General features: G+C 43.9%; 1 protein-coding gene across 2 annotated transcripts; it reads left to right on the forward strand.

Moving 5' to 3' along the window:
* The first annotated feature begins 2838 nt into the window (after nt 1–2838).
* LOC309340833 (carbonyl reductase [NADPH] 1-like) lies at nt 2839–10862 on the forward strand. 2 transcript variants are annotated; one of them, XM_081859919.1, is made up of 4 exons: nt 2839–2974; nt 3519–3850; nt 8133–8240; nt 9472–10862. In XM_081859919.1, the coding sequence occupies exons 2-4, from the start codon at nt 3562–3564 to the stop codon at nt 9906–9908; spliced, it is 834 nt and encodes a 277-aa protein (XP_081716045.1). In that variant the 5' UTR covers nt 2839–2974; nt 3519–3561; the 3' UTR covers nt 9909–10862. The 2 variants fall into 2 exon arrangements, with proteins under 2 accessions (XP_081716045.1, XP_081716046.1); XM_081859920.1 differs by having other exon boundaries at nt 2867–2974; nt 3543–3850.
* The last annotated feature ends 1932 nt before the right edge of the window (nt 10863–12794 follow it).

Below are 12794 nucleotides of genomic sequence, written 5' to 3' on the forward strand. Positions count from 1 at the left end.
GTGACAATGGAAACACTACCTGTGGGAATAAATTCACCAGCAGTGCTGTACCACCTTCTCCCAATCAGTACCAATAGACTTCAATGATTTTTAAAAACCAATAATACTTAGGCATTATTTTTGGAATAATCAATTAATTTTAATTTTGAATCTTGAGAAGTTGACCTATCATCATACACAGTATGATAGGAATCACTTCTCCAAGTACTTGCCAAAACAGTACCATCCACACACAAGAAATAAGTAGCAGTTAGCTTGGGAAAAACTTAAGATTTGCAAAAGTGGGCTGGGGTGGGGGGGCTCAGTGGAGAAAATAGCCCAATGGGAACTTAAGTGGACATAATGCTGATTGTTGGAATGGAGGTGGGGACTAGAATCCTGAAGTGGAATAGTCCATATGGCAACAATTAGCTGCAGATTCCACTTCCCAAGCAATGAAATGCAGGAGCATGTTTTGTTCATTTTGGTAAGCCTCCTTTTCTCGACTAATTTGGCAGCCCCACCTGCCCTTCTTTCTTACACACAGCCAGGGGCTGACTGGGCCTGTGACTGGCTTTGACCCTACTGCTGGGCTCCATGATCACTGCAGATGCTGACAGCAGTCCCAAAATTAAAAGAGGCCTGCTTCTTGGGAGAAAAGTGATGACAAACCTAGACAGCATCTTAAAAAGCAGAGACATTACCTTGCCGACAAAGGTCCGTATAGTTAAAGCTATGGTTTTCCCAGTAGTGATGTATGGAAGTGAGAGCTGGACCATAAAGAAGACTGAGCCAGTGTGGTGTAATGGTTAAGAGCGGTAGTCACGTAATCTGGGGAACTGGGTTCGCGTCTCCGCTCCTCCACATGCAGCTGCTTGGTGACCTTGGGCCAGTCACACTTCTTTGAAGTCTCTCAGCCCCACTCACCTCACAGAGTGTTTGTTGTGGGGGAGGAAGGGAAAGGAGATTGTTAGCCACTTTGAGACTCCTGAAGGGGAGTGAAAGGTGGGATATCAAATCCAAACTCTTCTTCTTCTACTACTGATTGCCGAAGAATTGATACTGTTGAATTATGGTGCTGGAGGAGACTCTTGAGAGTCCCATGGACTGCAAGAAGATCAAACCTATCCATTCTTAAGGAAATCATCCCTGAGTGCTCACTGGAAGGACAGATCCTGAAGCTGAGGCTTCAATACTTTGGTCACCGCATGAGAAGAGAAGACTCCCTCGAAAAGACCCTGATGTTGGGAAAGATTGAGGGAACAAGGAGAAGGGGACAACAGAGGACGAGATGGTTGGACAGTGTTCTCGAAGCTACAAACATGAGTCTGACCAAACTGCGGGAGGCAGTGGAAGACAGGAGTGCCTGTCGTGCTCTGGTCCATGGGGTCACGAAGAGTCGGACACGACTAAACAACAACAACTGCTGGGCTGCCCTCCCAGTCCCTTTGGGCACCACCCATGGCTGCTTCTGCTAGTAAAACATGAAGCACCCAATTTTCATCAATTGTACCACTATCCACTCACCCTGCAGCCCTCTGTGCCATATCCCATACTTTTGTGGAAGATCTGGCAACTTTCGGCAGCACAGGGGGCTGCAGTGAAATAAGGAGATGAGCTTAGATGAGCAAAAATGCTTTCCATAATCTCAACTCTTCCGCTCACGTAATTTTATTTTCTCCTCATTTTAGTTACAGTACTGTACTTGTCTATAGGTTTCCCTTTCCTGACTTCCTCTGTTGCTTCATGTCAGATTTCAACTTCTTCTAGCCGCTAATCAACTTCATGGCCTTGGTGCTTCTTATCTTTGTTCCTTTTCCTCTATTCTCCTTAGCCTCTTGGCTAACCACAAATCTTCCGTTTATACCTCCCTTCCTTTGTTCTAGTTTTTATCTTCAAGGTTTATTTCTTGTGCTAACTTCTTCCCTAAGTAATTATTTTGTATTTTTATGTTGTGAACCACTCTGTGATCTTCAGATTGGCAGTGTACAAATTTAATAAATAATACTAAACTCATTCTCTCTCTCGCATTGTCCTTGCATTGTCCCACCACCACCATTTTCTCTCTATGCCTAGGCTAATGCATGTAGTCTCTCTTTCTTCTTTTTACTTTGTTCAACCTTTGCAAAGTTTCCACACTCCCTCCAATTCCTCCTTCCCTTCTTTTCTTATTTTGAAAAATAAAACCCAGTACAAGTTCCTGTTTTCAGGCTCACCACTAAATACAGTAATAATAATAATGGTGAGCCTTCAAGCAGGAACTTATATTGGGTTTTTGTTGTTGTTTACAGCACCAAGCACATATTAGCCACATTATAAATGATGAATTATAATGAATTTGACACATATGAACTGTGCCATTTTTAGCTTGTTTACACATAGGTTTGAACACAGGCGCAAACTATTTTAACACATCTTCAAGTTTGTGTGAAGAGTGTGCACTTGTTGTGTTGTAGTTTGTGCATGTTGCTACACAGCTTGTACACAAGCTGAATGTAACTTGCAAACACCCCTATTGCAAGGACATTTAATTTAAGAAATGATCCACTTTGAACTCAGTGGGATTTATTTCTAAGTAAACATAAGGCTGTGGAAAGTGCTTTCCCCTTCCCTCTTCCTGAGGACATACTTGCAAACATAAAAGCTGCTTTTAGGTTTGTACGTGTCTCTTCTCCCATACACAGATAATACTCCTGAATGTAGAATATGTTACCTAACTTCAGACTGTTGCATAAACAAACAAGAGGGCACAAAGCTAATACCCAGAGGAGCAGATATATCTTTGAGTTACTCAACACTCTGCATCTGTTTTGTTTCAGATTCTCCTATAGGCTACATTCTAATATTCTCTCTCCTCCTTAAATGCTCGAGGCTCTATACAGCTGCCAGGAAAGGCGGGCCTCCAGCCTTTCCACCATAGCAACCTTGTCGTGCCTGCTCTGTGCAAGGGAAGACGGAAGAGAGTCAACAGCAGGCGCTGCACAGAATCAGCAGGGTAAGTTCTTGTTCTTGTTCTTTGATTGCATGAACCTGCTCAATTCTGTTGATAATCTAAAAAACCTCCAGGGTAGATTATGGCCTCCCTGCTACGTCTCTGTAAGTTGCAGAATAAAATAATGTGTAAAACAATGTTCAAAGGTCAGGAAGAGCCAATAGGCACACCCTGGGAATGGAGGTTTCAAAGCAATACTCCAAACCACATGCTCCAACTCAGGCAGTCCTTCATCTTTGCAACAGGTATAAATATACTCATCCAGTGAAGTTGCCATTCCATGTGTCTGGCTTCAGACAAAAAACAACAACAAAAAAACACCCTTATGCCACAATAAATTCACAGGTTTTTTTAAAGATGCCACAAGATTTTTTGTGTTTGCTGCAAAAAAACATGTTTATGGAATTACTCCAGCAAATTGTTTTTGAAGTTTTCTTGCTGATTATGCTATGCTACCCCAGAGTAAGTGCTTTCGGGTAATGCAATAATGCTGTTCTGACGCCATACAGAAAACATGCTCGGTTATGTGGATGTGTTTCTTCCTAAGGTGTCTCCCGTCCTACCTGATCAGAATCCGCTTGGCAGAGAGGATGTCTAAGAGCATTCCAGTGGCTGTGGTGACTGGCTCCAACAAAGGCATTGGGCTGGCCATCGTGCGGGCTCTATGCAAGCAGTTCAGTGGGGATGTTTACCTGACAGCCCGGGATGTGGAACGGGGCAAGGAGGCAGTGGCCAAGCTTCAGGAAGAAGGGCTGAAGCCACAGTTCCACCAACTGGACATAAATGACCTGCAGAGTATCCGAACCCTACGCGATTTCTTGAAGGAGAAGTATGGAGGATTAAATGTGCTGATCAACAATGCAGGGATTGCTTTCAAAGGTAAAAACAGTTCAGTTTCTGGAAAGAAAGTATACGGAGATCAGGTCTGCCTGGGAGCACCACAGTCTGATACAAAATGGTATTGTTGGTCCCTGATGAGTGGGAAGTTGAACTCACTGCAGTTACTTGGTGGTCAGGAAACTTTCATTCACCTTATTTCATATATTCTGGGCTTACCCCAGGGCTAAGAACAGATGCTGAGCTGAGCCCTCTGACCAAAGTTAAGAACTGGGTAAAAGTACTTTTAACAGTGTACTTTGGACACAATGCAGTAGTTAAATATTCGCCACACTGCTTGCGACTTTCATGGGTGCTGCAGCTCAGGGCAGCTGCATACATTACTGTTTTCCAATACAGAAAATGCATCAATAGGACTAAGCGTGAGAGCTGAATGTAAATAATCCAGTGTACCAATCTTGCATATGAGTACAGTGGTACCTCAGGTTACAAACGCCTCAGGTTACAAACACTTAGAGTTACAAACTCTGCTAACCCAGAAGTAGGACCTCGGGTTGAGCTTTGCCCCAGAATGAGAACGGAAATCGCGTGCCAGCGGCACGGCAGCAGCGGGAGGCCCCATTAGCAAAAGTGCGTCTCAGGTTAAGAACGGTTTCGGGTTAAGAACAGACCTCCAGAACGAATTAAGTTCGTAACCCAAGATACCACTGTATTCACTGCATGTACACATGTGCAACTTCATTTCTGATGGGCTACACTTGAACCTATGTTTCTTAATACACGATAAATTCTTTTGCATGCAGCAAAGAATAATCTGTGATGGAAAACTGCAAAACATATACAATTAATGTTTGATAAAAATGCAATTTGTTTCTTGCATTTCCTGTGGAAACTATAATCAGAATAGTTAGATAATCAAACAATCATTCAGAAAAAGGTACTTTGCAGTTTGATTATTGGTTAGTTGCAGAGACAGAAGCAGCTAAATGTTTGTTAGTGATCTTTCTCACTATACAATACATAACTGTCCCATGCAGAAAGTAAGTAATGAAAAACACAGAGTACCTGGTGGATAGCTGGCAACTATCTATTATTATTACTAATTAGCAGTAGTAGTAGTAGTAATAATTCTGAATGAGAGGTGATACTTTTAGCCTGCTCTTAACTTTATTCTTGCACACAGAAACCATGGGTACACAGACATAAAATCAATTGTACAGTGGTATCTCGGGTTACATACGCTTCAGGTTACATACGCTTCAGGTTACAGACTCCGCTAACTCAGAAATAGTACCCCGGGTTAAGAACTTTGCTTCAGGATGAGAACAGAAATCATGCGGTGGCAGCGCAGCAGCAGCGGGAGGCCCCATTAGCTAAAGTGGTGCTTCAGGTTAAGAACAGTTTCAGGTTAAGAACGGACCTCCGGAACGAATTAAATACGTAACCAGAGGTACCACTGTACATATTAACAAGGCAAATATAATTTCATGTTCTACAACAGAAATGAAAATTATTCCATCTAGATTTAATGTGGGTTTGTGTGTTACTGTTATTTTGTAATTTAAACATCTGGACACAATAAAATATATGTCATTCCCTCTCTTGGCATGTACAAGCAGCCAGAACTGCGACAAACAATGCTAACTCAAGTGAAAGCAGATGGTGTGGGAGCTTTGCACATCTTCAACATGTTTTTTTAAAAATTATGACATCCTAGACAGTTCTGACATGTGTGTTTGTGACAGCCACCCTAGGTCTTGTGCCATCTGTGGAGAGTGTGTTCCCGGCTAGCATAGAGTACACCCCTCTACTCAGCAGAGTCTCCCCCTTTAAACAATAGGTGCCACTAGATGAGGTGTAAATATTTCCACAGGGCTGTCCTTTATCAGCCGGCCTCCAAATTTCCCTGAGGTCCCCTTGAAGCCTCGTAAGGTAGTGTGGTATTCTATCTTCCAAGCTTGAGGGTGTTAAAAATAAGCCAAGACCACGCAGGGTTATGAAACAAGTTCTAAAGTTTACTAAACCTGGAAAAATGTGGAGATTTTAGAAAAAGATATGCAGTGGAAAAGTTACAGAAAAGCAATATATTCCCTTTAAGGCAAAATGGATTAAACCACCATCTACTTTCCCTGGACGAAACAGTCCCTTAATCCAGGTTTACAAAGTTTTTCCTTGTCAGGTTGAGTTCCACCTTGAACTGCCCATCTCCTACTTTTATATTGTTATGAGTTGGGAGGAGGGGAGGCTGTACGCCTGACCCCCTCTTCTAATCCCTGGATCCAGCACATTTTCAGTTACTGAAATGGCTGGCTAATGAGTCATTACGGGTAGGGAGTGGCTCTGTGCCAGAGGGCCAGGGTGGAGGGTGGAGTGATATGAGCTAGAAGCTGGGTGCAAAAGCTGCAGGCTGGAAAGTCAGAGAGAAAGCCAAGCCTGATTTCTGCTGGAATCCAAGGCTGTGGCTGTGGGAGAAGCAAAGCTCTCTTAGGGCATTAATGCTGTAAACCCCTCCATTGCCTCTTGGGCTTGCCAATCAGAAGGTCGGCAGTTCAAATCCGCACAACGGGGTAAGCTCCCATTGCTCTGTCCCAGCTTCTGCCAACCTAGAAGTTCGAAAGCACACCAGTGAAAGTAGATACCGTATTTTTCGTCCTATAGGACACTCCGTCCCATAGGACGCACCTAGTTTTTTGGGGGGGAAATAAAGGGGGGGAAATTACCTTTATTTCCCCCCCAAAACCAGGTTGGGGAAACCGAACCAGGTCGAGGAACAGCAGGATGGCGGCGCTGCGCCTCCCTGCTGTCCCCCGAGCTTGTGGGGCTGGCCGATGTCTGCACGGCGCGCGGGGTGCTCTGCTTCAGAACGCCCTTCCCACCGGGCGGCAGGCTGCTATCCACAGTGTGGGGAGTCCTGCGGGGAACTCCTGCAGGGCTCCCCACGCTGCAGATGTTTGCCCGGCGTGTGGGGCGCTCCGCTTCAGGGCGCCCCGGGCGGCAGGCTGCTATCCGCAGCAAGGGGAGCCCTGCGGGGAACTCCTGCAGGGCTCCCCACGCTGCGGATGTCTGCCTGGCACGAGGGGCGCTCTGCTTCAGGGTACATTTCGCGCCGGGCGGCAGGCTGCTATCCGCAGCGTGGGAAGCCCTGCGGGGAACTCCTGCAGGGCTCCCCACGCTGCGGATGTCTGCCCGGCGTGAGTGGCGCTCTGCTTCAGGGCGTCCCTCGCACCGGGTGGCAGGCTGCTATTCGCAGCCTAGACAGCCCTGCGGGAACTCCCGCAGGGCTGCCTAGGCTGCGGATATGTTCCCGAAGCGCCGGGCGCTCTGCTTTCAGCACGCCCCGCGCTCCGGGAAGCAGGCTGCTATCCGCAGCCTAGACAGCCCTGCGGGAGTTCCCGCAGGGCTGCCCAGGCTGCGGATGTCTTCCTGAAGCCTGGAGAGCGAGAGGGGTCGGTGCGCACGGACCCCTCTCGCTCTCCAAGCTTCAGCGAAAGCCTGCATTCACCCCATAGGACGCACCCAGATTTCCCCTTCATTTTTGGAGGGGAAAAAGTGCGTCCTATAGGGCGAAAAATACAGTAAATAGGTACCGCTGCGGCGGGAAGGTAAACGGCGTTTCTGTGCGCTCTGGCACGCCTCATGATGTCCCGTTGCCCCAGTAGCGGTATAGTCATGACTCGGAAAGCTGTCTGCGGACAAACACCAGCTCCCTTGGCCTGAAGTGAGATGAGCACCGCAACCCCATAGTTACCTTTGACTGGACTTAACCATCCAGGGGTCCTTTACCTATGTATATATACTGTATATCATAAAGACATCACAGCCTCTGCCATGCCTTATTCCAAAAGGAAACATGAACCCTTCATTGATGCGTGAACCCCTGGTATTTTCTACTACTCAGAGATTGGGGTGGTGTGCAATAATATAGGTTCCTGTCAATCACATGAAGCACCTTAGCCAGAGATGAGGCAACTCTCACATACCAAGGAGTTTTAATTAACTTGATATTTGAGCCTTGAGGTATTTGCTAGGTTTCCAAGTTAACCCTATAATCCCCCAAACAAGCAGACAGGTTATTGAACAAGTAAAATATACAACAGCTGGTTGGGGGTTGATGGGATAGTCTAAAACATCTGGAGGGCACCAGGTTATTAAAGGCTGTAGTAAGGTTTTCAAGAATGTTACAGCTGCACAATGTAATTTCAACTGACGTTGACCATAAGTGGACTATGTTGTTTGCCTTTTTAGTGTACGTGCTGGAAAGACTGTGTGCATTTGTACCTTAATGCATATTTTTGTATTTCCATTTTCTTTGCCCAATAAAAAGTGGAGGACCCCACACCGTTTCCTACACAAGCAGACGTGTCCATGAAAACGAACTTCTTTGCAACCAGAAATATTTGCAACGAGTTATTGCCACTTATTAAACCACAAGGTGAGCTTTACATTTTCATCCTGCAGGACTAAATATTGTATTTTTAAATAGTCACAACCCATCCTGGGACCTTATAGTAGGGCAGGTAGGAAATAAAAATGAATAACTATTAATAACAACAGACAAACAGATAATAATAATAATAATAATAATAATAATAATAATATAATAATAATTATTATTATTATTATTATTATTATTATTATTTATTATTTATACCCCGCCCTCCCCAGCCAAGGCCGGGCTCAGAGTGGCTTACAAGCAATAATAAAAACAAGATGAATGATTACAAACTTAAAACCAAAAATAAAATACAACATTAAGATAGACAGACAGACCAACTGAGCTTTTCAAGTCTGATCCTGTTCTTTACAGCCATCATGTAAAGACGATAGGATAGCACTCTTTATGTAGTACATGAAACAAGAGACAAATAGAAGTTGAACTAAGCCAGATAGGGCTTAGTGAGGTTTATCACATGGATTTATTGAAGAAGAAGGGGCAGGAGGAGCAAACTGGATTTGTTTTCTGCTCTGTACGATACAATATTGTACAATCAGCAGCGTGTCAGATGATTCAGATTTCTAGCTATTTTGAGAAGCTAGTGAAATTACTGGCATCATACTGCACTATTGATCAACTCTGAGTAACTGCTGCATTCTATCTTGAAATGTCCAAACATTGTATACAGTGCTTTTTTTCTGCATACCATTGAGTACCCTCAGAAAAAAGCACTGTGTGTATGTGTTAAATGCCACTGTGATAGCCTTCAGAGCTATTAAACTCAAACTACACAGCATATATATTTTAGATTTTCCTTCAACCCTTTCTTATTTTAGAATATCTCCATGGCATCATAGAAAGGTTTCTGTTCCTGTGTATGAAACTTGCTTATGATTAATTCTTCATTATTTACTTGCTGTATGACACTTATTATTTGTACTTGCTCTGCAGAGTATTGGGTTGAACGCAATCATGGGCATAGCCAAGGGGGGGTGGGGGTAGCAATACAAATAAATTTGGGGTAACAATACAAATAAATACAAATCTGAGGTTCTGCCCCCCTAACAAAAATCCTGGCTACACCCATGTACCCAATGTTAGTGTTACTCAGAGGGGACCCGTTATAAATAACCTAGGTCTGCCCAGTATGTCTACTTTGAGTGCAACTGAGTTGGATATGGCCCATTGGTTATTATGGAATTATCTTTCTTTTCTTTTTTTGTCACAGGAAGAGTAGTGAATGTCTCCAGTGTCGTGAGTGTCCGGGCATTAGCCATGTGCAGCCCAGAACTACAGCAGAAGTTTCGGAGTGAGACAATCACTGAAGAGGAACTAGTGAAACTCATGGAAAAATTTGTAGAAGACACCAAGAAGGGAGTGCATGAGAAGGAGGGCTGGCCAAATACAGCTTATGGGGTGACCAAAATCGGGGTAACGGTTTTGTCCAGAATTCAAGCAAGGCGCCTGAATGAGACGAGGAAAGGTGATGGTATTCTCCTGAATGCCTGTTGCCCTGGGTGGGTCAGGACTGACATGGCAGGTCCTAAAGCCCCCAAATCTCCTGATGAGGGAGCTGAGACTCCAGTGTATTTGGCCCTTTTACCCCCGGGAGCCGATGGGCCCCACGGGCAGTTTGTTAGTGACAAAACGGTTCAACCTTGGTGAATTTTGGCATGTGCCCAATTTTATGGCACTCTATTCTAGTTGAGATCAGACAGGCTACTGCTCCCTACTGAGCCTCCAGTGCCTACTGAAGACTAATTTTATTCCAGCAGGCATTTTAATTGTAGTTTTCTTTTATAGTTTTAACTGATTTTTATTTTTTATATTCTTTGTAAATCACTTAAAGGCTATTGTAGTGAAGTGCTATATAAATTGTTTTAATAATAACAAATAAAATAACTGGAGCTTATCTGAGATACTGCAGCTGGCTCTTAATGAGTAGAGCTCTTGAAAAGAGGAGGATGGATGGGAAAAAAAATTAAGCTTCCCTTTTGCTCTGTGGTCAGTTACAATCACAATATTAATTTAAACACTATACTACTCTGTACAACTTCACACGTAAGGAAACATGTACAAGTCTCTCACCCACATACACAAACACCTTCTGTCGCTACTCCCATGTGGTGGTTTTTTTTACATCTCTAGTGCTGCCTTCACCCTTAAAAAAAAATAGAGATGCTGGGTGTTTAAACCAGGGCCCATGCCCTGTAACCCCAGATTAATAGGTGCCAGCTGTAGTTATTCAATGTGGAGGAAAATACAGACATAGCCAACATAGTTAAACAAAGTAAAATAAAGATCCCTGTCATATGAGCCCTTGCATTGAAAACCAGCTGCTGGCTAAAATGATGCCCTATGATTAACCTCTTAATTCCTACTATTTTGTTATATCCCTCCTGTAAAAAAAAAAAAAGAAGTGGAGCCAAAAGCTTGCTGTTCCTTCTTTTACATCTCTGCTACTTGTAAGAAAATGAGAATGCAAAACCACTTTGCAGGAGAAATTAAATGCAATTATATTGGTACGGCTAACCTATTCTATATATGTAACTCTAAATCAGGCAAATAGTATTTTACATGAACTTTTGTGAGATTTGAATAAATTATGAACTGTTACAATGACCTGCTTATTTAGAGCTTCTTAACATCATGATTAAAGTTTTTTTTATTAGGTTACTTTTTAAATATTCTTTGTTTCAAAGCCAAGTTACCGTATGATCAGCAAACCAATCACAAACCCAGCTATCCATGTCCCTAAAGATCAAATCACCCACTACCATGGTCAGAAAAGGAAACCAGAACTGCTGCGTTAGGAGAAACAGGCAAGCTTTCCAGAGAAGCCCCCACCAGAATACTTCCCATCTCACTGATCTGTTCCAGCAGCTGGAGCAGATTTGCAGGATCAAAGCTGTTGGTGGAACAAAGATTGAGTGGGATGCAATTATCATGTCCTATGAAGGTCTCATCTACAAACCTCTGTTTATCCAGGTCAACTACCTTGGTCCCAAGGGAGCAAACTAACTCCCTGAGGTCCAGGACTGATTTGCACTGAGTATCCCACCCCTGATTCTGTCCATCAGGAAGACATACAACATTCTGTGCTACACTGGATAGCTCCTACACCTCTGCTGGCATTCTACCAGCAGATATTGTTGTTGAGCGAGTTAATTTACTTGGGAACCTGGGGCTTGTAAGTTCACTAAGGGGAGGGACACAGTAGTCTGCCCTGTTGCTGAACTTGCTTGGCTGCCTTACTTTGGCTCAAGGCGCAGCTCTGACACTTGGGCACGCAGAAATGTATATTCAGCCTAGTCTCTCCTAGGTTCTACTTTTGTAGCCCTGGCTAAATTCCTCCAGCTGCTGATGCAGGAGGTCCTCATTTGAAAATCACAGAGAGCTGCTGCTCAGCTACTAGTTTCATCCAATCCTAGTGAGCAGGAATATGAAAGGTGGGTTAGGTTAATATACATACAGTATGTGTGTGTTATTTCTGAGCAATGAATTATTCAAGGGATACAACAGTCACGCAAGGTTCAGCTCACTGGAGGCTGTGATATTTTTTGCAATTTATGGTTTACAGTGGTACCTCAGGTTAAGTACTGAATTCATTCCGGAGGTCCGTTCTTAACCTGAAACTGTTCTTAACCTGAAGCACCACTTTAGCTAATGGGGCCTCCAGCTGCTGCCACACTGCCGGAGCACGATTTCTGTTCTCATCCTGAAGCAAAGTTCTTAACCTGGGGTACTATTTCTGGGTTAGCGGAGTCTGTAACCTGAAGTGTATGTAACCTGAAGCATATGTAACCTGAGGTACCACTGTATTTATAAAGTGGTTTACAAAAAAACCAAAAGTAGCTCTAAAAATCTACAACCATAGTTAAAACATACAAGTCCAGTGTAGTAGTAGTAGTAGTAGTAATACTAAAAAAGGGAAATCCAAATTCTTCCCCAACCCCCAAAGCACAATCCTCAATTTTGCCAATAGTGAAACATCAGGTAACATTTGCTCTTGCTCTCTTATTGTGGAATTAGCTGCCCACATGCCCCAAACAGGAAAAGCCAATGGCGGGTAGCACGGAGTAGTGACTGAGCGGAGAAAACACAGCATAGAAATATTTCATCAGGGGCCACCCACTGGTGGCTGGGGAAGTAACGGAATACCTATGCAAAACCGATGACTAAACAAATGTGTGGACAGCAACATGTCAGTCATACGTAGATAAAAATTAGACTCGACTGACCTAATAAAGCCCCCTCTGGAAACACCTTTACAACCAAAAGCCAAAGAGTTGAAAAGGATCGCTAACCTTCATCTCCCAACCTTTCAACAGTCTCATTTCGATTTTTTTGCAGGATCCAGTCAATGGATCTAGGGACTCAGATTAAGCCCTTCTTTTAATTACGAGATTGGCATTTCCCAAACTGCCCGCAGCAGTACTCCTATGTATGTACTCCGAGATTAGCGCCACACACTCGAACCAAAACAACCCTGCAGTCTCCGCTTCTGCCAGCAGGTGGAGGTAGAGACGTGCCCAAACGCGCGATGTTGGG

The sequence above is a fragment of the Podarcis erhardii genome (assembly GCF_964252035.2).
Source record: "Podarcis erhardii genome assembly, chromosome: 4".
In the NCBI taxonomy this organism is placed as follows: Eukaryota; Metazoa; Chordata; class Lepidosauria; order Squamata; family Lacertidae; genus Podarcis; species Podarcis erhardii.

What these genes read in the sequence shown, in the direction of transcription:
- LOC309340833 (XM_081859919.1), top strand. Translation starts at nt 3,562, where the DNA reads ATGTCTAAGAGCATTCCAGTGGCTGTGGTGACTGGCTCCAACAAAGGC. An exon ending in TGCAGGGATTGCTTTCAAAG is followed by an intron (nt 3,851 to 8,132) that starts GTAAAAACAGTT and finishes CCCAATAAAAAG; the next exon opens with TGGAGGACCCCACACCGTTT. An exon ending in GCCACTTATTAAACCACAAG is followed by an intron (nt 8,241 to 9,471) that starts GTGAGCTTTACA and finishes TTTTTGTCACAG; the next exon opens with GAAGAGTAGTGAATGTCTCC.